Source organism: Lynx rufus, unplaced genomic scaffold (assembly GCF_022079265.1).
Source record: "Lynx rufus isolate CCGP_SWC_20201006 ecotype Redwood Valley unplaced genomic scaffold, mLynRuf1.p SCAF_8, whole genome shotgun sequence".
Taxonomy (NCBI): Eukaryota; Metazoa; Chordata; class Mammalia; order Carnivora; family Felidae; genus Lynx; species Lynx rufus.
The window spans coordinates 45,176,702-45,201,776 of NW_025814896.1; the positions used below are offsets into that span (position 1 = coordinate 45,176,702).

Consider the following 25,075-nt stretch of genomic DNA (forward strand, 5'->3'; position numbering starts at 1 on the left):
TAGAAATTAATTTTCTCACAGTTCTGGAAACTAGAAGTCCAACCAAGACCAAGACGTAGGCAAGGTTAGTTTCTTCTATGACCTGTCTCCTTGGCTTGTCGATGCTGTGTCTTTTCCCCATGTCTCTACATGTTCATCCCTTTGTCCCTGTTTGTGTCCCAATTTTCTTATAAGGACTCCAGTCATGTTGGATTAGGGCCCACCTATAGGACCTCATTTTACTTTTTTAACTATCTCTTTAAAGACACTATCTTCAAATATAGTCACATTCTGAGGTACTGGGGGTGAATACTAAAGTATATGAAATTTGTGGGGACACAATTCAGCCATAACACTTAGGGTCCTATGTTAATAGTTCCCTGGAGCCAAGTCTATAAGGCCAAGTCCCCGGCCAAGACTATAAGCTATGGCAATAATGCAGATAATGGCAGCAAAGTCTGTTCTACTTGATGCTCATACAAAGCTTGATATACCAATTCATATTTATCACAACCGACTTTTGTCTTTTTTTAACCACTTAATATGTGTTTGATATATGAAGGTAACAAAATTACATTTTTTTCAAAGCTTTAGACACTCTTACCAACTTTGGTTTTTTACAGTTAACCATGTGAGTTCTGATGCTTTGATAGAGATGTTGATAATACAGATATATAATAGCAGACTTATGCCCAGCTCATGTGATTATCTCCAAGGTTGACAGCATATACTCTTACAGGGGTTCTTAAGGTGGAGCCCCTGGACTGGTAACACACCAGGAAGAAGATGATCCAAACTTGAAGCCCAGTTTTATTGTCAGGAACACTGACTTAAAAGTCTTGCTTGGCAAGCCTTTTGATTACAGCTGACCCTTGAATGACATGGTGGTTAGGGGCTCTGCCTGCTCCTCCAGGGAAAACTTTTGATTCTCCAGAAATGTAGCTACTAATACCTTACTGTTGACCAGAAGCCTTTCCAATCACATAAACAGTCAATAAACACATAGTTTGTATGTTGTGTGTATTATATACCACATTCTTACAATAAAGTAAGCAGGAGAAAACAAAGTATTAAAATCGTAAGGAAGAGGGGCACGAGGTGGCTCAATCATTTGAGTGTCCTACTTTGGCTCATATCAGATCTCGTAGTTCGTGAGTTCAAGCCCCGCATCGGACTCTGTGCTGTCAGCTCAGAGCCTAGAGCCTGCTTCAGATTCTGTGTCTCCCTCTCTCTCTGCCCCTTCCCTGCTTACACTACGATTGTCTTTCTCTCTTTCAAAAATAAATAAACATTAAAATAAATAAATAAATGTAAGGAAGAGAAAATATATTTATAAGCACTGTGCAGTATTATATATATATATATGTGAACCACGTATACATAGACCCATGCAATTCAAACCCCTGTTGTTCAAGGGTCAACTGTACTTAACAAAATCTGTTGCTGATTTTTCATCTTAATTCAAATACTGGTTTCTGTGTCCTTTTGAATGCCTTTAGAAACAGCAGCAACAAATGATTGGCACCCAGTTAAGAATGTTATTTTGCAGAGAGCAAGATGACTGGGCACTGCATTCATACCCTCCTCTTCAGCACTGGGAAGGACTTGTATTATGACTGGCGTGCTCACCGCCAGTCAGATTCATTTCATGATGGTGGAAATGCAAACACATTTTCATATAGGGCCTTGCGGTCTTTGAAAGAAAAGTGGCTTTATTTATGTTCGTTATGATCATTATGTGCTGGGATTATTTTCTCAGTAGGTGATGTCTGTTTTGCCCCTATTTATGATGCAGGGGAGAAGGCATTTAATGAATTTCAAGAGTGTATTTGACTGTAAAACACATCTCTGTTAGTATATTCACATGTAAATAGCCCTTTTATTTGTTCTCTTTGGTGACCTTTTTTCTTTCGGGGGTAGATCACAGTTTGTTGTTGTTTGCCATTTCCAAATGGGAGGATGAATGATAATAATGAAAGATTATGCAAAAAAATCCACGTTTAAAATAATGTTGATATGCCACTTGTGTTGCAGGATAATTATAGTAATTTGGCTATTACACTATATGGAGTCAGGAGTTAGTTGCTAGAAAACACGGTGATAGGGGTGATTCAGGGGATTTTCATCCCAACAGGCTGTTTGATCCTGCTGACTTTTCTCTTGAAAATCAATTGCTTGCGGTGAATACTCTGAATTCCCCCTTGATTAAATTGGCTGCCGGTGGGCTGCACCCATTGCATTGGGGTCACTGTGAGTTCTGTGTCTGTTTACACAGGGTTTTTGACGACTCTTAAAGTATCATGGACCAAATTTAATCTGAGCAAAGCAACTAAGGAAGCAATTACTAAAAATCACAGTCTTTGCCCATGACAACAAACAAAGGAAAATGTACTAATTCTAAACCCAATGCGAAGACAGTTATTTTGCTACTGGTTTGCAAGCCTTTTCTCCACCGCATATTGCTGTGGCTTTGGTGTTTTCAGTCTTCAGGAATACATAGCTAGCTTAGTGGAAAACCTGAAGCAGTCCTTCTGGAAGCTGACTCCCACTTGAGGTTTATCTTTGACAATGTTCCATTTCCCCCTCAAAGATAGTAGTAAATTCAGATTTTCTATTTCTTTTGAATCAACTTTAGGACATTAGATTTTTCTAGAAAAGCATCATTTCATATACAAAGATTTAAAAATTATTGGAATACAGTTATGTATATATATATATATATTCAGTGTGTATGTAAATATATATACATACACATACATATATACTATTAAAAATGATTAAAGAAGACAAAGTTTATTTGACACTTCATGAAGTGGATTGTCCCCTTTTGGAGAACTGTAAAATAGGGCAGAAGCTTTTATAGAATAAACAGTAAAGAACAAGGAAAAGAAAAACAAAATAGATTTGATGGGCTGGGGCCACACAGTTAGCCTTGTTTGGGGCGAGAAGGCCCACAGTTGGTTTGGCTTTTGGGGACTGATTGACTGCATATACTGCCTCTGTGGTCAAGTGGAACACTTAACAGGAACACGAAGGTTATATAAGTTTCAGTTAGCTAGCTGATGGGGCACCTCAGGCAGGAGCAATTCCATCTTGGGCCTAGAAAATTTTATATGTATATGTGTGTGTGTGTGTGTGTGTGTGTGTATAGACATATACTTATATAATATTCTATATTATATATAATAATTATTATTAAATTATAAATAACTTATTTATATTTACTTGGTTTTGTTTCTATAATACATCTAACTCTATGTGGAAAAAGACTTCTTTTTCTTATTGAGTGCTTATTTCATTCTTGAAATATTTTAGAGAAAAGAAAAACATAAATCACAAAACTATGCAAAAAGTATTATTTATAGTAAATATGAGAAAATATTCAGCTTCCCTAAAACTGAAAGGCACGTTAAAACCCAAGATCTGTTTCTCCCCCTTTTTGTGTACTTAGTTATAGGTATGTATTGTAATTAAGATGCTTCGTCCTGGGCAAGGACCTTGGTAACTAGCACTATGAGTTTCTGATAGACATGAAGGTTAGCTGATACAATACAGTGTAGAAATGGTTTCTATTCTTTGATTTCAGCTGTAGCAAGTCTGAAGAAATAACCCTAAATCTGTAAGGAGATACGTATTCAATACTATTCACTAAGCTTAATCATAATACTAAAAATGAACACATAAAATGATATATAAATCAATAAATTAAAAAAAAAAAACAACAAATCTCCCACAAGAGAGGGATGGCTAAACTTGTGGCTATCCATGGGATGCCTGTGCAGCAACATTTTAAAAGGTTAAAAAGAGTGAAGAGAAATGGTTATGATATAATTTGTTGTGAAAAAAATCAATGCAAAATGAATAGAACTGTGAGTAAAACTACCTAAGAGACATGTGCTATGAAGAGCACTGGGAGGTAATGAATTAAAACAACGAAATTAATGGAGTCACAGAAGTAACACTAGGGCAATGCTTTTATTTCCCCCCTCTATTTTTTAAAATGGAAAAACAATCTTAAATTTACATAGAAGTTGCAGGTACTTTTTTTCTTCCTGAACTATCTGAAAATAAGATGCTGACATCCTATGGAGCCACTTGTGAATACTTTAGTGTGTGTTTCCTACAGAGGGACAGTCTCCTTTACAAACCTAAACATCCATCAGTATCAAAGAATTCCTTGAATATGTTACCTCCAACTAATCCACAGGTCACGAACCTCATTCAGGTTTCTTCATCTGTCCCAGTAATACCCTTTACAGTGGAAAGATCCAGTCCAGAATGACGAACTGCATTTAGTTGCCCTGTTATCTTTCATTTTAGGACAGTTCCTCCATCTTTCCTTGAATATGATGTCTAAACATTTTTGAAGATGATAGGCCCATGCTTCTGTAGTTTTTCCTTGAATTTGTGTTTGTCTGATGTCTCCTCCCAATGAGATTCAAGTTCTGCACTCTTGGCAGGACTATCAGAGAAGGGACTGGGTTCTCATTGCATCCATTCCGGTATTACACACTTTCAGTTTGTCCCGTTACTGATGATGTGTGGTCACTTTGATCACTTGATTAAAGTGACTCTTGTAGGTAAAAAATTAAAATTATTTTAGCTTATTCCAGTCAGTGCAGAGATCTATAATAATTTCTCCATTCCTGACCTTTATATTGATTCTGTCCTGATTCTCACTTGGAATCTACAGCTTCACTGATGCTATTTTAACCCCCTCATAGAGTTTTAGCTTCACTCTGCCCAGCTTCCCAGCAGGCATCTGCCATTGCTGCAGATGTCTCCTTGGGTAGATAACGCTCCGGGTTTCCCAGTGAGTGGGTCCTGTGCACTGTCTGTCTTTAGCCTCCAGTAATGGCTACTATGTCGTCCATTGCAGGGAAATTGTTACTGACTCTGCTTGTAACCAAACTAGACTTCACCCTGGTGGGTACTACTGTCACCTTTAACTAGGACACTTGAGATCTACATGGACCCAGCTTCCACGTGCCCAGTCTGGAGCTTCACCTGTAATTTCTTCTCTACTGTACCTGGTTATAGTTCCTTTTTCCCCTCTTTGCTTTTTTGCCGTCTCTTTAAAAAAAAAAAAAGAATCTTGGGGCACCTGGGTGGCTCAGTCCATTAAGCATCTGACTCTTGGTTTCAGCTAAGATCATGATCTCACAGTTAGGGGGATCAAGCCCCATGTCATGCTCTGCACTGACAGCATGGAGACTGATTGGAATTCTGTTTCCCTCTCTCTCTGCCCCTCCCCTACTTGCACGTGTGTGCTCTCTCTCTCTCTCTTTCTCTCTCTCAAATAAAGTTAAAAAAAATTAGCTTCTTTTGTTTGATTGATCTTTTCAAAGAGCTAGCTCTTAGATTTATCTACCAAGTCTGTGGCCTTCTTTTTGAATTTATTTCAAAAAGTTTATTTGCTTTTATTTCTATGACCTTTTTCTTAAAAACTTTTGGATTTGTTTTGATGTTCCTATTCTAGTTGCTTGATTAATTTATTTATTTTTCTTGTTTGATATAAAAAGTATTTTTTGAGAAGAAAAACTTTTTCTCTACCAACTGAAGTTTGAGTGGTCAGGGACCTGCAAATTTATTGACAGTTGACAGGTTGACAGGAGAAAAGTTTATTTTGCATGCAGAAATGCTCTATAGCCAGATATATCGAATAGCCAGATATAAAGATGTGTTTACCAATTTAACAGCGGGGAAAGGGTTAGGGTTTCAATGGGAAAATATGGAAGGTTCTACTGGTTTTTTAATGCTAATCAGATTGTACCATTGAACTAGCCATTGATAGAATCATACTGCAACATGTAGGCTATGTAATTGAAGTCAATGAAAGAGTCATTGATGGTGATAATATCCACTTTGCCAGAGTTGAAAAGAGCTCTGGCAACCAGGCACCCAAAATGGCTGAGAAATCTGTTTTCTCTAATTTTCACCATTGTGTCTTAGGAGTGCTGCTGGCATTGCAGAAAAAGATGCATCTTGTTGACTTGGGAGAAGTAGAGAGCCTGCTTTGCTAGAATTTTATAAGAAAGTTAGACCTTTAAATGCTTCTTGAGGCTAGAATGCCAAGCCAAGAAGTCACCACCACGTTTCAGTTGAAGTACCTATAGATTTGGGTGAATTTCTTTCTTCCTGAAGAATATCCAAAATATCTTTTCTTACCTGTAATGCTGGAAACTTTATAATCCAGGTGCCAAATACCGAAGAGGGCTTTATAAGCATTAGCTCTATAAAATCAACCTTATTTCCTTAAAACTGTCTAGTTGTATTTGATTCTATACATGTCATTCTTAAATATGACATTTCAGCCAAAGCCTTGGTCATATAACCAATGTTTCCAATTATGTCCTGTTTACAAAGAGGAAAGATTCTTATTGAACCTTTGAAAATAACTATATTGCCATGAAAATTAGAATATTCAATAAGTTAACAAATTCTAGAGGGATGAGGGAGGGAGAAAAAGATAAATGTTTTCAAAGGTATAATCTACTAAATTTTGTAAGTTAAAAATAGCTTAAGAAGGAAAAATAAAGGGGCACCTGGGTGGCTCAGTCGATTAAGCATGCAACTCTTGATTTCACCTCAGGTGATGGTCTCACCTGATCAAGGTAAGATCAAGCCCCACATCGGGTTCTGTGCTGAGCATGGAGCCTGCTTGGGATTCTCTCTCTCCCTGTCTCTCTCTGCCTTTCTCTCTCTCTCTCTCTCTCTCTCTCTCTCTCTCTCAAAATAAATAAATAAACATTTTAAAAACAGAAGCAAAAATTAAGTGGTTCATTAAATCCAGGAGCAATATTTTAAACAAATGATGTAATTATCCTTCATTAATTCATTTAGTACCATGTAATTAATTTTTGTTCTGCTTGATCTTGGATTAGCATTTTCATGAACCCATCAGTTTGCCCATTGGAGATTTGTGACTCCTTGCTCAGTCCACTGGTATGGTCTCAATGTTACTTTGTCAATGCTACCGGAAGCCTGCGCTCTAGGGTCCCTTGCATAGTCCCTTTTCCATGGGTCTTTGAGACAGTTTCTCTTGTTGAAGACACACGTTCTGGCTTGTAGCTGAATGCAAGAGCTTCCATGGAAGCATCAGGGCAACCAATTCCTGTCTGTGGAGGGCAAAAGACTTAACTGGCTGTGGCTGAAGATCTTATGAGCGTTTGTTATGAAATTAATACAGTTGACAAGGAAATGTTGTTGTTTCTGTGGCACACTGCATTTGCAAGTAATAACTGGAATGTTGATAACATTATATTATTGTTGTGTCTAATATCAGGCAAAGCAGTACCAGGACACATATGGACAGTGAGGACATTGACAAATTTCTAGGACCTTCATATAATCCCTGAAATATTTGTATTAATAACATTCACCCACACAAATATAACCTAGGGAAAGTTAAACATCTCTTCTTATTTGACAGTTCTTCTTATGCAATTCAATGTATTTAATGAATTTTAGATATCTCTCATTTTACAAGGAAAAGAACAAATCCTTAGAGATTTTCCAGGGACCCCCTGGGAAGTCAGTTAAGGATCACGATTTTACTTAGGATTTTATTTTGGGAAGGCAAGATACCAAAAGTTGTCAAATATCTTAAAAGGTTTGAACATCTGATTTTAATAGGATCACAGATTACTCTGAAAAAAAAATTATCTATTTAATCAAAGTAACCATAAAGAACTCAGAAGTTAAACTACAGGAAGTAACATAGTCATAACAAACAAACAAACAAATAAACAAACTTACCTTAAAACATTTTGAAACCAGTTTCTCTGTGGGGCACCTGGCTGGCTCAGTCCCTGGAGCTTTGCACTCTTGATCTCAGTGTTGTGGGTTTAAGCCCTACATTGAGTACAGAGATTACTTAAAAAATTCTTTAAAAAAAAAAAATTAAAAACATAGCTTATCTGATTTCTCACATAAACTTGAGAGCTCAAAAATAATAACTTGAGGGGTCATTGGGTGGCTCAGTCGATTAAGTGTCTAACTCTTGATTTCAGCTCAGGTCATGATCACGTGGTTGTGAGATCAAGCCCTGCATGGAGCCTGTTTAAGATCGTCTCCCTCCCTCTCCCTTTGCCCCTTCTGTGCTTGTGTGAGCACGTACTCTCTCTCTTCCTCTATAAATAAAATAAATAAATAAATAAATAAATAAATAAATAAATAAATATCAAACCAAGAAATACTTTTTAAAAATAATTTCAGATCTTGAATGGGATTGATTTGAATCTATAGATCAGTGTAGGATGAACTGACATCTTTACAATGTATTGAGCCCTCTAATCTATGAATATGCTATATTCCTCAATTTATTTATGTCCACTTTCCACAATGTTTTATACTTGTTGCAACAGACTTTTTTTCACATCTGTTATTAGATTTATTCCTAGGTGTTTGATATTTTCACACTTTTGGAAATTTTATCTTTAAAAATTTTTGCTTTCAAATTATTTATTGTTGTTATATAGAAATGCAGCTGGTTTTGGATATTGACCTTATATCCAATGATCTTTCTACACTGATTTATTAATTCTATGATCTGCAGATTTTTTTGGACTTTCTCTGCATAATGTAAATTTTTATTTTTTATTTTCAAATCCTTATTCTTTTTATTTCTTTTTCATGTACTAGCTAATACCTTGGGTAGAAATGGTGTTAGCAGGCATCCTTTTGTTGTTCTTAATATTAAGTGGAAAGTTCTGAATACATTACCAGTAAGGATGACTTTGTGAATACCCATGACCAGTATAAGGAAGTCTCTGTATTTATAGTTTGCTAAGAAATTTATCAATAATGGTTGTTGTTTTTTTAAAATTGAATTTAATTCTATAAAATGCTTTTTTTCTGTACTTGCTGAGATGATCATATGATTCTTCATTATTCTGTTAATGAGGTGAATTACATTGATTAATTTTTGTATGTTAACTATTTTGTTAATAATATATTTTTCTTTATAGGCAGTACTGGATTCTTTGCTAATGTTTTGTGGAGGATTTTTGCAGCTACATTCATGAGTGAAATTGGTCTGTAATTTTGCCTTCTTGAAACATCTTTGCCAGACTTTGGAAATGAGGTTCTGTTGGCCTCATAAAGCAATTTGAGGAGTATTCTTCCTTCTTCTATTTTTGGAAGTTTATGCAAGGATAGAGATATTTATTCTTTAAATGTTTTATAGAATTTACCAGGGAAGCTGTCTGAACCTGGTGGACTTTTTGGAGGAAGGTTTTTGATTGCAATTTCAAATAAATTGTAGTAGAACTATTCTTCTTTGTCTCTTTGGTTAAGTTTGTAATTTTTTATAAGAATTTGTACATTTCTTTACATTTCCAAATGCATTAGGATAAAGTTGAAGGTATTCTTCATTTTTTTCTATTATGCTTTTACTGTTCGTAAGCTCTGTAGCAATGTTGCCTTTTTCAAAATTCCTGACCTTGGTTATTTGTATTTTCTCTCTTGAATAGTCTTGCTAGTGGCTTATCAATTTTTTTAGTCTTTTCAAAGGACCAATTATTAGCTTGTTTGGTGCTCCCTATTTTATGTTTGTTACTTATTTTATTTTTGCTCTTTTATTATTTCCTCCTTTTTATTTTTAGGCTTAATTTTTTTTTTAACTTATTTTTGAGACAGAGAGAGACAGAGCATGAACAGAGGAGGGGCATAGAGAGAGGGAGACACAGAATCTGAAGCAGGCTCCAGGCTCTGAGCTGTCAGCACAGAGCCCGATGCGGGGCTCGAACTCACGGACTGACCTGAGCTGAACTCATGACCTGAGCTGAAGTCGGACCGACTGAGCCACCCAGGCACCCCTAGGCTTAATTTGATGTTTGTGTTCCTATATCTTAAGATGGATTCTTAGCTCATTGATTTTCAGTTTTCTTCCTTTTTTCTATGAGTTTTAAAACTAGAAACATTATTCTCTGCCTGGAATTAGCTGCAACTCACAAGTTATGTAATATATTCATTATCAATATATTTTTTTAAGTTTATTCATTTTGGAGAAGAGAGAGAGACAGGCAGACAGACAGAATATGTGGGGAGGGGCAAAGGGAAAGAATCTGAAGCAGGCTCCACACTGTCAATGCAGGGCCCTACATGGGGCTTGAACTCACGGTTCAAGCTGTGAGGTCAATGATCTGAGCTGAAATCAAGAGTCAGACACTTAACTGACTGAGCCAGTCAGGTGCCCCTCGTTATCAATATTTTTGAAATTTCACTTCATTTATTCTTTGGCCCATAAATTATTTAAAAGAATATTTATTCTCAAACATATGGGGATATCTGTTATGTATGTATGTATGTATGTATGTATGTATGTATGTATGTATTTAATGCTTATTTATTTATTTTGAGAGAGAGAGAGAACACAAGTGTGGGGAAGGGGTAGAGAAAGGGTGAGAGAGAGAATCCCAAGCAGGCTCCACACCATCAGTGCAGAGCCTGACACAGGGCTCCATTCCATGAACCATGACCATGACCTGAGCTGAAATCAAGAGTCGGATGCATAACTGACTGAGCCACCCAGGCACCCTGAGCAGTCTTATTTTTGAAGGGGTTGTATGTTGGCCCTAATCATTTCTGGAGAGCGACCTATCTCCCTTTGTTTTTCTTTTTTGTAGTGTCTTTCTTTTGGGTCTTCTTTCACTTCCTAAACAGGGGTGGTTTAGGTCCAGTTACCCGTATTGATTGAAGGCCTTTGGAAGATTTTTAAAATGTGAATTCCACTGGTTCTTCTTCTTTTAAGCTTCTAAATCCTTCCATGAATAATTTGCTTTGGTGCACAAACACATCGACTGGAATATCCAAGGGGCTTCCCTCTCGGTTTATCATGGAGATGAATCCAAATCCCATTTGCACATTGAACCACTTACAGTGGCCAGTTCCATGCAAAACCTGGGATTCCTCCTCTACCTGCTCTGGCAGCTTCCCAGGCCCTTCACCACCACCTTTGTCTGCCCTGCCTTCGGCCATGTTGCCCATGGGCCCTTTGCTCCAAACTCGTGGGATGAAAACTTTCCCATTGGAATGGAGTGATCTTCTGGATCAATCTAACATCTTGATTTTGTGTGATCACAAATTTAGCTTGCATGGTCTAATGTGCTTTCCCTCTTTTTCTGTTATGTATTTATTTTATTTTATTGTGTTAAGAACACTTAACATGAAAACTACCTTCTTAAATTTTTTAAGTGTACAATGCAGTTTTGTTAACTGTAGCCACAGTGTTGTTCAGCAGATCTCTTGCATGTATTCATCTTAGATAACTGAAACTTTATACCTGTTGAATAGCAGCCAACCTGCCCCCCCCCCATTATCCTCTCCTTTCAGCCCCTGGCTTCACCATTCTGCTCTATGCTTCTATGAGTAGAACTGTTTTAGGTACCTCATATAAGTGCAATCATGCAGTATTTGTCCTTCTGTGACTGGCTTATTTCACTTGACATAACGTCCTCAAGGTTCATCCATGTTGTTAACATATTGCAGGATTTCCTTCTTTTTCAAGGTTGAATAATTTTCCATTGTATGTATATACCACATTTTCTTTATCCATTTGGGATGTTCTAGTTATCTTTTTATTACTGTGTGTTAGTTTAATTGCATTGAAGTCACAGAACCTACTCTGATCTTAATCTTTTAAACTTTGTTGAACATATGGTCAATTTTTGAAAATGTTCCTTGGGTCCATTGAAAAGACTATCCTGTAGTTGTTAGATGCAGGGTTCTATATGAATCAGTCACATTTGATAATAATGTTGTCAAATATTTTATCCTTATTGACTTCTTCACTTATTTGATCAATTAATGAGATGTGTCTTAAAATCCCCTTCTTTGATTGTGGATATACTGATTTCTCCTCAGAGTCTAACATTTTTTATTATATATATTGAATCTGTGTTATGAGGTGCATAATTTTTAAATAATTATATCTTCTTTGAATTAAAAAAAATCAGTTATAACGTGTCCTCTTCATCTCTAGTGATATTATTTTGCCTTAGAATTACTTTTTCGTTTTTTTCTTTTTTTAAGAGACAGAGAGAGAGAGAGAAAGAGAGAGAGAGCACTTGAGTGGGGGAGGGGGCAAAGGGAGAGAGAAGATGAACATTAAGCAGACTCCATGCTCAGTGCGGAGCCTGACATGGGCCTCAATCCTATGGCCCTGGGATCATGACCTGAGCCGAAATCAAGAGTCGGACACAACCAAATGAGCCACTCAGGTGCCCCTAAAGTCTACTTTTTCTGATTTTAATATGGCCATACCTGCTTTCTTTGATTCATATTTGCATACCGTATCTTTTTTCCATCCTTTTATTTTCATTCTTCCTATTTCATTACATTTTAGATGTGCCCTTTATAAACAGCATAGAGTTTAAGTGTTATTTTTTTAATGTTTATTTTTGAGACAGAGAGAACATGAACAGGGGAGGGGCAGAGGGGGGCGGGTAGAGGATCCAAAATAGGCTCCACGCTGACAGCAGTGAGCCCAATTCAGAGCTCAAACTCACAAACTGCACAATCATGACCCGAGCCGAAGTCAGACACTCAAACGACTGAGCCACCCGGGTGCCCCAAGTGTTCTTTTTTTTTAAATTTTTTAAATTTTTATTTATTTTTGAGAGAGACAGACAGAGAACAAGCAGGGAAAGTGCACAGAGAGAGACACTGAATCTGAAGGGAGCTCCAGGCTCTAAGATGACAGCACAGAACCTGACTTGGGGCTCGAACTTACAAACTGTGAGATCATGACCTGAGCTGAAGTTGGACACTTAACCGACTGAGCCACCCAGGTGTAATAATCTACAGTGACAACTGTTATCTTTTAATTTGAATATTTAGTCCATTTATATTTAATGTTCTTATGGATTTATATCTACCACCTTACTTAATAGATGTCACCTGTATTTTTATGTTTCATTACTAGTACTATTTATTTGTGTCTTTTCCTTTCTTAATCTCACCAGTGTCAATTTAATTAGTATTTTCAAAGAACCAGCTTCAGGATTTGGTTAATTCTCTCTATTATCTTTCATGGTTACATCAATAACCCATTACCACACTAGTGCTGCCAGCAAACAGCTACCAAACCACAGTGGCATACCACAATAAGGATGTTTTGCTGATACAACTGGGGTTATTTAGGCAGCTTTCTTTATCTTGGCTGGGTCTTCTCACATGACTTGGGGTTGGTTGCCTGTTGGCTGATCTAGGCTGGCCTTGGCTCTGCTATATGTGCCTCTCATCCTTTCAGCGAGCTAGATTGGGCAAGTTCTTATGGTGACCACAAAGGTGCAGGAGACCAAGTGGAAACACACAAAGCCTCTTGAGGTCTAGGCTTTGAACTAATACACATTATTTTATCTAAAGCAGATCACACAGCTGACCCCAGAATCAGAGGGAGAGGAAATTACATAGCAAGGGCCTAAATACAGGGAGGGTTAAAAACCAGCATCATCATTTCAACCCTTATTCCCACAAAAAAGAATAATGCTAATGATTTTGATCATGACCTCTTTCTCCTCTTCTACTGGAGACACAAACTCCAATTTAGCCTGGAGGAGGCTAAAACCTATGGTCTCATCTCAAGACAATGACATGGGAAGGGTGCCTGGGTAGCTCAGTCAGGTAAGCATCCCGCTTCAGCTCAGGTCATGATCTCACGGGTCCGTGAGTTTGAGCCCTGCGTCTGACTCTGTGCTGACAGCTCAGAGGCTGGAGCCTGCTTCAGATGCTGTCTCCCTCTCTCTCTGCCTCTCCCCTGCTCACAGGCTGTCTCTCTCACTCTCAAAAATGAATAAATGTTAAAAAAGTGAAAAAAAAAAACAATGATATGGGGATTACCAGGGAATTAAGCTCAAGTTTGTCATATTGTATGGTGTGGAGTCTGCACTGCAGTCCAGTTGGGAAAAGTTTCCTTGAAAAGTAAGAAAAAAGTCCTTTCTTTTCCTTTAATGCAGCCTGCCTAGTGTTTTTCTTTGTATCATAGTGAACTTTATCATCAGCCTCTTGCTGTTCATTCAGCCATTCAGTAAACACTGAGTACTTCCCATATAGTAGACATTAGGAACCTAGTCTATAGTCTAGTACATGGTGAGTCTAGTACTGTCTAATGGCAGGATAAATATGCAGGACAAATTAATTTACAAAAAGTGAAGTGTTTTGAAGGCTAGAAAATTGTGGTGGGACTATAGCAGAATTACACCTAAGTCATCTTGAGAGCATCAGCATAGAATTCACACACAAAAAGCTTTTGAGTCAAAACTTCAAAAACTAATTGGAGCTTTCTAGGTGAATAAGCAGAAAGATTTTCCTAGTAGAGGGAACAAAATGTACAAAATAAGGAGGTATTAGAAACCATGGCTTATTAGGGGAAAGTACAATTTCAGTGTTTCTAGAGCTTTAAGTGAGGTAGTGACAGGAGATGGAGCAGGACAGGAGATTGAGGGGAGACAAGGCTTTACATGCCTTGCAAAGGAGATTAGATTGTATCTATTCACAACATACCTGAAGCTGATCCATGAGGAATTTTCAACTAGAAAGAAACCCATGGTCAACTTCTGGTTCACAGGAAGACTTTCCAAGGGTCACTGGAGTGTCCAGGAAAGAGATGAGGAGGGACTGAACCAGAACATTGATTATGGATGAAGCCTGGGACATATTTTGGAGAATTAATTGAATTTGATGTTTTACTACATATGGAGAGGGAAGGTTATGGAAAAGGGAAAAATCAAGGATGACTGCAGAAACTAGGTAGATGGTGGAACCACTTTGCAATATCGGAATAGTAAGAGTGAATTAATTATTTGATGGAGATGCTGTGATTTTGATTTGGACAAGTTGAGTTTGACCTTCCTAGTAAGTATTTGGATGGTCACAGTACTTCTTCAGCAACAGGTGCCCATTGAGGTACACTGAAACATTACCTCCCCAAAGATGCTCGCATTCTGATCCCTGGAACCTGTAAATATGACTTTAGTTTTGGGGAAAAGGTGTTTGTAGGTGTGATTAAGGATCTCTAGATAAGGAGTTTGTTTTAGAGTATCTCGGGGGCCTGACATCCCATCATGAGTGTCCTTTTGAGAGAAAGAGACAGGGGGAGATAATACAGAGAGGAAGAGGCATTGTGACCATAGAGACAGAGATTGGAGTGATGGCAAGGGATGCTGACAGCCACTATAAGCTGGAAGCGGCAGGAACAGCTTCTTCCCAAATCTCTGGAGGGAGTGTGTCCCTGCTGGCACCTTGATTTCTGCCTACGGATACTGATTTTGGACTCTATCTTCCAGAATTGTGAGAGAATACATTTCTATCATTAAGCTACCAGGTGACTGTAATTTGTCACAGCAGCCCCAGGAAAGTAACATAATTACAAAGAAGATCAAGGATCAGAGGCAAATCAAGGAAGGAAAACTGTCAAGAAATAAGGAAGTCTTTGCTCTTCAGCAAAACTCCTAGAAAGAGTTGTTTACTCATTGTTTCCATTCTCTCTCTCTCTCTTTTTTTTTTAATGTTTTTATTTATTTTTGAGATAGAGACAGAGCATGTGCAGGAGAGGGGCAGAGAGAGAGGGAGACACAGAATCTGAAGCAGGCTCCAGGCTCTGAGCTGTCAGCACAGAGCCTGATGCGGGGCTCAAACTCATGGACTGTGAGATCATGACCTGAGCTGAAGTCAGAGGCTCAACCGACTGAGCCACCCAGGCTCCCCGTTTCCATTCTCTTTTACTGTCTCAAGGCTGCTTCTTAGCCTTCGGGTCTCAGCTTAAATGTTTGGAAGGACTTCTCCAACCACTCAATCTAAAGCAGCACCTGGGGTCTCATTTTCTACATGTCATCTTTCATAACTTAATGTTTTCTCATTCACTAACTAACTTGCTTTGGCAGTGCAAGTTAGTCTTGTTCATTGCTGAAACCCCTAGAATGTTAATGTCTAACAGATGGTAGGTGTGAAATATAAATTTTTAAATGAATGAATAAATAAATGAACACTGTGTGCTTTATTCATATGCCTTCTTTAGCAGCTTTCACACAGAGAGATAAGGGTGTGTGTGCGTATGTGTGTGTGTATGTGATCGCTTGTGAGCCTTGTAGAATATGAGGGCCTACATCTTATTCATTACTCTGAGAATCTCAAAGTGCTTGCAACTCGTCGAAGTTTAGTGGAATGATTTAACTTGAACCTCTAATCTTTCCCCTTCTTAAAATTAAATGATTTAAATTCATGTGGCAGGCTTTTTTGAAACCATTTGTAATATTATAATAATAAACAAAAATGGCTATTTTGTAACACATTGGACAAATATTTTGGACATTTAATAATTTAATTGGGCATTTAAAAAATCTTGATTGCATTAGTAACACATGAAACTGTCCTTCTTTGAAAAATTAAAATAATGCAATTGAAGCTGAGTTCCCATTGAACCGCCTCCAAGTCTGGTTCTTCCTTTCCTCCCCAGAAATAGCCATTATAAAAAATTTAGTGTGTGTTCACCCGGACCTCTTTTTTATACTTAAAAAAAAACATTTATTTATTTATTTTGAGAAAGAGAGAGAGAGCTTATGAGCAGGGGAGGGGTGCAGAGAGAGAGAGAGAGAGAGAGAGAGAGAGAATCCCAAACAAACTCTGTGCTGTCAGCGCAGAGTCCACTGCAGGGCTCTCTCCCACCATGAGATCATGATGTGAGCCAAAATCAAGAATCGGACGCTTAACCAACTGAGCCACCCAGGGGCCCCACTCTTTTATACTTTTATATGAAGTCCATATATTGATAGAAGAAACACTACCCTTTTGTGGCAGTGGTTTTTTTTATATAAATGGTGTCTTTGGGGTATGTGATATTTTGATATTTGCTTCTTCACTCTTTGAGATCTAATGTTGGTACACATAGGTATAAGACACTCCTTTTACCTTTGGGGTAGTATTCCATCCACTGCATGGAATGTGCCATATTTGTTCTTAGATGGACACTTAAATTGTTTCTGCTCTTTTGTTATTGCAAAGGGTGCTGCAGTGAACATCCCAGCGCATGTCTCCTTGGATCCCTTGCAAGTTTTCATAGGCTCTGTTTCTGGAATTCTTCTTGCTGGGCTTGGAAGTACTCACATGGCCACCAAACATGGCCAAACCAGTGGTGTTTCTCCAGACCCTTTCACAGTTCTTCATACTCAGTGTCAGCCTTTTAAACTTTTGACAATCTGATAGGTGTGAAAGGAGAGATCATTGTTTTAATTTTATTTCTCTGAACAATATTGAGAATGAACACTTTTATGTGTTTATTGGTCATTTAAATTTCCTGGACATTCATTGCCTTTCCTAATGGGTTGTTTCTCCTTTCTGTAATTCAGTTATTCCATGAGGTGTGTTGCAAATATTTTCTCTATGTATCTACTTTGGGGGGAAAGAGGAGAGAGCGAGCATGTGCATGTGTACATGCGAGCAAGGGAGGGGCAGAGGGAAAAGAAGAGAATCTTAAATAGGCTCCATGCCCAGTGCAGAGCCCAATGCATGGCTTGATTTCATAGCTGTGAGATCATGATCTGAGCCAAAATCAAGAATTGAATGCTTAACTGACTGAGCCACTTAGGTACCCCTCCCTGTATCTACTTTTTAAAAAAACTTCTTTTTAGGGTACTTTTGACAGACCTTTTAGATTTTGATGTGGTCAAGTATATATGTTAACTAACTAGAATTAAAATAAAAACTTAAAGTAAAATAAAAATGCCTGGCATACACACAAAAATAAATAAATAAAAAGTATTTTGCTTTCATGACTTCCACCCTTTTGCAGAAGGATTTTTAAGGAAGAATTTCTCCACCACTGAGATCACAGATTATTCTCTTATAACTCAAACATATTTTTAAAAAAATTAAGGGGGCACCTTGGTGGCTCAGTCGGTTGAGCATCTCACTTCAGCTCAGTCATGATCTCACAGTTCGTGAGTTTGAACCCCACTGCGCAGTCAGCATAGAGCCCACTTCAGATCCTCTGTCCCCTCTCCTTAGCCCCTCCCCCACTTTTGTGCATGCGCGCTCTCTCTCTCTCTCTCAAAATAATAATAATAACAATAATGATAATAAACCTGTTAATGTATTGGAAGTGATTTTTATGTATAAAATGAAATAGGGGCTCAAATTAATTTTTTCCCATATGGTGAGCCAGTACTATTTATTACATAGTTTATTCTTTCTTCACCAATTTGAAATGCCACCTTTAACATATGTCAGCATTTTATAAATGTCTGGCTCTTTTCTGAATTCCATTCAGTTCTGTTCCTACTTGAATAACACATTAACTATGGCTTTATAATATGTCTTAATATTCATTAGGAAATTTGGCCTACTTTTTGTTCTTATTTCTTAAAATTTTGTTGTTGACTGTTTCTTAAAATGTCTTAAAAACTATTTCTCCATATTTATTCTTTATTTTTCATATTTACTCTTTTAGAATCCGTTTGTTTCATTTCACTAAAAAATTTTTCTTGGGAGTTTTGGTCTATATTTTAAAAAATGTTAAAAACCACCAGATTTTTTACTGTTATTTATTCCTGCAGCCATCAAAATGTACTAGTTAGCTTTCCACGTGTACTATCACTATTGGGTAAAGAGCAGGGCAGATCCAGGTCTTGTGGGACCCAAAGTCTATACAATTTGAGAGCCCTCTTTGAGAAAACAAATGTAAAATTATGAATGCAATAGTAGATGCTGTGCCATGGGAGGGGCCTTTGCTGGGAGAGGAGGCCTGAACCTCCAGCTTTATTAGCTCCATGGTAAACCCATCCCATTTTAGCAATCTCAAGAGCAGGAACATAGAAAATGGTGCCTCTACTCTCACTAGTTTGTAATTTCTAAGCTGCATAGGTAGTGGAAGCAATAAAATAATGGTTAAATTTGCAACCTCAGTGGTGGTGTTAGTTGTGTGTTATATAATACCAGTGCCTTGACTTTTCCCTGGGATAGTACCTCACATTTGAGAATCTCAGGACACGTAATCAACATTAACTAATTAAACCTCACAAAACTCTGGAGACACAAGAACGAGAGATATTGCTTCACCTCACCCAGTTCTGAAATGCAGCCACATCTGGGGACGGTGTGGCCACTGCTTGCTAATAAGTTGCAATACCCCACGACAGTTTAGCCAAGACAGTTAGCTGTTGTAGTTGGTAATTGTCTCATGAACATTAGACTATAAAACACTGAAGTCACTGGGATTATCAGCTCATAGCAAATCTAATCCATTCTTTAAGGTTTCTTACTTTTTGGTAATTTTGTCCTAATTATAAAAGAAATATAGGGGGCACCTGGATGGCTCAGTTGGTTAAGCATCCGACTTCAGCTCAGGTCATGATCTCACAGTTTGTGAGTTCAAGCCCCGCATCGGGCTCTGTGCTGACAGCTCAGAGCCTGCAGCCTGCTTCAGATTCTGTGTCTCCCTTTCTGTCTGCCCCTCCCCTGCTTGTGCTCTGTCTCTGTCTCTCAAAAATAAATAAACGTTAAAAAAAATTTTTTTTAAGAAATATAGGCACAGCAAAGATCTGGTATGTTGTTTTTTGGGGGGGGGTAGTTCTTCAAATTTAAAACAAAATAGAAAAAAGCTGTCTTTTAAAAAATAAAGTAGAACTTAAGAATAGGGAGTTATTGATATATATGTTTTTTAATTCAAAAAGTTTGCTGCTGAACAAAACAGATTGATGGTATAAGACGGAAGAGCATCTGCCTTTAGGTACTATATTGCTGGACAGGGGGATCAGGGAAACTTCTGGGTGCTGGGAATGCTTTAGGTATTTATTTAAGTGATTGTTACATGGGAGTAGGTATATGTAGACGTTCATGCATTTTTACCGTATGCACATTATATCTCAACTACAAAGCAAATTAACATAAAAAGCATGTGACTTGTCATCATGAGAATGCCGTATAGACTTTCTGAAAAGCTTTGCAGGGAGTAGCACATATTCAGGAGTTAGAGACTTGAGACATTCCCCACGGCATGTTTCTTCGGAAGAGGGATTCTAGGTCCTTTGCTCCTCTTTCCAGATTTTCTCTCCATGCCAAAAGAGCTACCCCTAATGCTGGGATATGATTCTCAGTCATCCTACCTTCAACATTAGGTACCTCTTTATCTATATCCTTTACACTTCCCTGGGCATCTAATTTTTCTCTTAGAATTTCATTTTGTTTCACTCAGCTACATCTTTGCCAGAAGTAAGTAAAAGGTGTGCCGTAATCTGGGGACTGGGGGTTGAGAGGTATCTGCAGGGGCCATTGCCCTGACTGGCACTGGAAGAGCAGAGTGGGAGAGGAGGGAGCAGAGAGGATAGGCTACCTCTGGCCCCACGAGGTCTGATGTGACCATTAGAAACAAGAAAACGGAGGGGCAGGCCCATGCTGACAGCGTGGAGGGGCAGCCCTTGGGCACAACCTCCCAGGGCGTCTGTGAACAGCTGTCAGAGCTGAGAGTCTCCAGCGAAGCAGACACAGGGCAAACCAGAAAGGAGGAGGTGGGAGAACGGAGGGAGGAGGAGGGGGAAGAGAAGAAAGATCAACAAGAGAGTGGTTGAGAGAAAGAGGCAGAGAGACAGGAAGAGAAATTCGAAGGATGAGAAGGAAGATGGGCAGGAAGAAGGACAAGAATGCAGAAGGAGGAGGGAGTGAAAGGAGGGGGATAAAAGCTCTGTAGACAAAATGGGAAAGTTTTTTTCCTACTGTAATTTTTAGCGAAGGTTAAATACACAAACACTACCCTGATTATTGACTTTCCAGAACAGTTAAAACAGTACTTTCTTCCTTAGAAAGTAGAGAAGTGAAAATAGTGGCCACTGTCCGACTGCATGCTATAATATTTTCAAACAAACAGAAAGCAGCCCTTATGCTAATTTTCAGCACCCATGTTTCCAAATCATTTCAAAGCCTGCTGCCCAGAAAGTTGCTAATCGATCGTTTGTAAACTTGAAAGGGGGTTCCCATGAAAAGAAAAGACCAGTGGTTCAGGAACCTCGAGGGTGAGGGGCCCCTGTGGGCAAGGCCAGGCCTACAAGGCCAGGCCTATCGCTGCCATCACTTTGCTCCCACAGCTCCTATAGGGGCAGGTATCATTTTATTTCCATCACATGCATAAGGGCACTGTGAGGTCAGAATTGGGGTGGGCTATGCTCCCCACCTCATGGTACTTCCCTGTGCACTACAGTTCTTCAGATGTGCTGCATTTTAGAAACATGTTAATTACCATGCTGTCTTCAACGTCCTGTGACTGTGCAGATATTTATTGTCTATTTTCTGTCCTCATGCCACTCTTTCTCTCAAAGATGCTAAGCTCAGTAGTAGCAGCCACAGTTTCCTGAAAATAGCGGAGGAGCCACAGGAACAAGTCATCCCAGAGACCATGGAAAGCATTCAGGTAATGGAGGTCATTCACCCACGCCTGGGGCCCCGGGGTGGGCCTAGGAGCTGTCTGTGTTGTGGGGTCAGGGGCGTTCTTGGTGCTAGGCTCATCAAGAAGTTGTGATCTGATATGGAAAAGGTCTCACTATCACTAAGACCAGGGAGACAGCAGGCAGGAGGAAATACTGGGTGCGTGTTTATAACAGACAAATCAGAGCCTCACCGCTAGCTTCAAGAATACAGGTCAGAATGGAGTTTCATCCTTGCTCTTCCTCCCTTCTCACCCATTCCCTAACTTCAGGAGGCTGAGGCAGATGAAGCTGCTCATTTAAAGCCGGGTAGAAAATCCAGACATACTGAAGAGACTTATACACTGCCCACATAGTCAGATGAGGCCCTGTTTTCTTTCCTGGAAGCTATAAGAGATGCCCAACACAGCTTCCTGGAGAGCCACTGGATCCACTTGTCTTTGGCCTCAGCAGGAGCCCCACCACCACCTGCACCCTCCTGCTTCCAGGATGACCTGCACCCTACTGCTGCCAGAGTTCTGCATGTGCTGCTGCCACCCTAACCTAAAGAAGGAGTTAGACCCACACCAAAGGAGGCCAGTCAGCCACGTAATAGATTACATAGGAAATGGCGGACAAGCCAACAGATCCAGCCATTGGCTGGATTTATACTGGATTTTATATATATATATATATATATATATATATATATATATATATATATACACATACACATATACACATATACACACACATATATTATACATATAATTATTATATATTATATTTATTATAATTATAGTAATACAAAACAATATATTAATATCAATTAATAATATATAATAATTATATATTATAAATATACAATTATATTTATCATAATTATATATATTATATAATTATTATATTTATATGTAATATATTATATATTTATATATTACTGGATTATATTTATACTGGATTATACTACTGTGGTATAAATGGCCAAATTTATTGGGCTCTGGGTCCTCACATACTCCTGCAGGACCTCAGGGCATGTCTCTTGTGTCCTTAGGAATAAGGCCTCACCTAGTGGGTGGGACAGGAAAATGGTCTCCCTTTTAAACAGGCTAATGTTGCTGGCCTAGTCCTACATCAGCACTGTGTGTGGCCAGAATCCCAAGGCGTGTTTCCCTACACACTCCTTCAGCTTCTGGTCTGCCTGACTTCTCCGTCCAGCTGGGCCCAGAACCCCTCCTGAGCCCAGGATGGGGGGCAGGTGCTAAGCCATTGTTTCTGGACTTCAGCCCCCAACTCTCTTTTTTTTTCTCCTTTTCAGCCTTGGGTGAAACAGTATTCCCCCTTGCCCATCAACTCGTGCAAAGAAAATCTTGGGAACAGGAGGATGGAGGGAGGACTTTTATCTTAGCACTAGGCCACCTGGCTTGTCCTCCCAGATTTCCACATTGTCTCTGCGGAAAATGCATTCTTATGCCCCAGACCACAAAAGGACCCAACCTGTAGCTGGTTGGCTGTTATATTTCAAGTGCTGGTTTATTTTCTGAATGGAGGTTGGGCATGCACAATGGTCAGGCACTCTGCTATGTCTGAGTGTACTCAGTGGGGGAGATGAAAGCCCTAATTCACTATGTGGGAAGGAGGATGGGAAGCATCCCAGAGGAGGGGAATGAGGGACACCTGAACCTTTTTAAAGAAGGTTGTATGACATGGATTAAGTTGAGGGAAATGAAGCTGATGAATAGAATTAATAAAAAAAGAAAAAGAAACTTAGTACAAAGAACTTTTAATTTTGGCAAAAATGGAGTAACAGAGACCAGATTTATTCTCCTTTGGAAACAACCAAAAAGTGGCCAAAATGTATGAAATAACAGTTCTTAAGACACTGCTTATCAGGTAACCAAGGAAAGTGATGCCCGAGAGATGGAAAATAAGCCAGGTGAGCTCTCCGATTGCCCCAGCCTCCTGTCTTGGGAGACTTTGAGGCCACGGCACAGGGCAGAAGAACTCAGTGGGAACCTGATGGACTCTCTGAGTTGAGGAGGCAGATCTGTAAATCCATGGAGACTAAAGCCACTAAGGTTTGCAGGACCGAGTACCAGAGAGGAGAGAGCTGCGCAGAGACGTTAGACACCAGCAGAGGGTCACCCCTGTGTATTCAGTTGAGGACTGATCAGCACAGTCATGTAAGGAAATAGTGAAGGTCAGGCTGAGGATAGAACCTCCCCAAAGGAGTAGAGTTCACAGTGCCAGTGCTCATCCAAAGCTGGAGCTAGTGCCTGTTCCCATAAGCTAGACTGGAGAACCTTAGGACCCACAAGGCACTGGGAGAGTGCACAGAAGAGTCTTGCCTGCATCCGTAGTAGGGAATAATTAGTTCTAGACAGAGCACTGCTCCAGTCATGTCTAACCTATCTTTAGAGCAAGAATTGAAAGCATCAAACTGCTCCCAAGTGACTGAATCCCAGAGCAAAGTTCAAGAATAGGTGTAGAAGTACAAAATTATCTAACACCCAACTAATCTAAGTGACTGTGTTTGGAATCCAACAAAAAATTAGCAGGCACTCAAAAAACTGGGAATATATGATGCGTAAGGTGGAGATAACTCATCCAATTGAAATTAACCCAGATATGAAGCAGATGTTAGAATTAGTGGACAAGAACATTAAAGCAGTTATTCTAACTATCTAAGTTTCAAAGGTCATCGAGAGACATAGAAGATATAAAAAACACCCCAAATAAAACCTCTAGACATAAAAACTACAGTTCATGAGATGAAAAATACACTGGATTAACCATAGATTAAACATCGCAGAAAAAAAGCTTACTAAACTTGGGATAGAAATGAGAATTAAAAAATAAAAAAGATCATTGTATCAGTGAGCTTTGGGTTAATAAGTAGCTAATATGTGTGCAATCAGAGTCCATAAAGAAGAAGAGAGAGCAGTTGGAACAGAAAAAAATATTTGAAGAAATGAGGACTAAACACATTCTAGATTCTATGAAAACAGTAAACCCATAGACACAAGCTCAGTAAACGGCAGGCACAAGAAATACTAAGACAACTAGACCAAAACTCATCATAATCAAATCATGGAAAACCAGTGAAAAAGAGAAAATCTTAAAAGCAAGCAGAATGGGGGGTGGGGAGACAAGTTGGGAAAAGAGGAACCAAAATAATGATTGCAGCAGATTTCTTATTGGAAACAGTGCAAGCAGGAAGACCATGCATTGCATCTTTAAAGAACTGGCAGAAAATAAACTTTCAACCTAGAATTATATGTCTATGAGTATCTTTCAAAAATAAAGGTAAAATAAAGATTTTCATCTACACACAAAAAGTGGAAAAATTCATTAACAGCAGACGCATACTACAAGAAATGTTGAAGTCCTTCAGACAGAAGAAAAATGATACCAGATGGAACTCTGGATCTACACAGAGGAGTGGCTAGCCCTGGAAATCGTAACGTTAAATGTGTAAGATTTTGTTCTTATTTGTATCTCTTTAAAAGATAATTGATTATTTAAAAAAAATAAAAACAACACAGTGTGGAGCTTATATAGAAAATGTAAAAAATGAAATGTATGGCAAGACTAATACAAAGACCAAGAGGGGAGAAATGTAAATATATTATTTGAAGGCTTTTCTACCATACCTGAAGTGGTATAATATCACCTAAAGGTAGATGTGATAAGCTAAAGATGTATAC

General features: G+C 38.7%; 1 protein-coding gene across 1 annotated transcript in view; it reads left to right on the forward strand.

Moving 5' to 3' along the window:
- Nucleotides 1-25,075, forward strand: part of CFAP61 (cilia and flagella associated protein 61) — a 270,944-nt gene that overhangs the window by 55,532 nt on the left and 190,337 nt on the right. Inside the window, exon 8 of the mRNA XM_047067515.1 lies at nucleotides 21,285-21,376. Coding sequence (XP_046923471.1) covers nucleotides 21,285-21,376 — 92 coding nt within the window. The remainder of the gene's footprint in view (nucleotides 1-21,284; nucleotides 21,377-25,075) is intronic.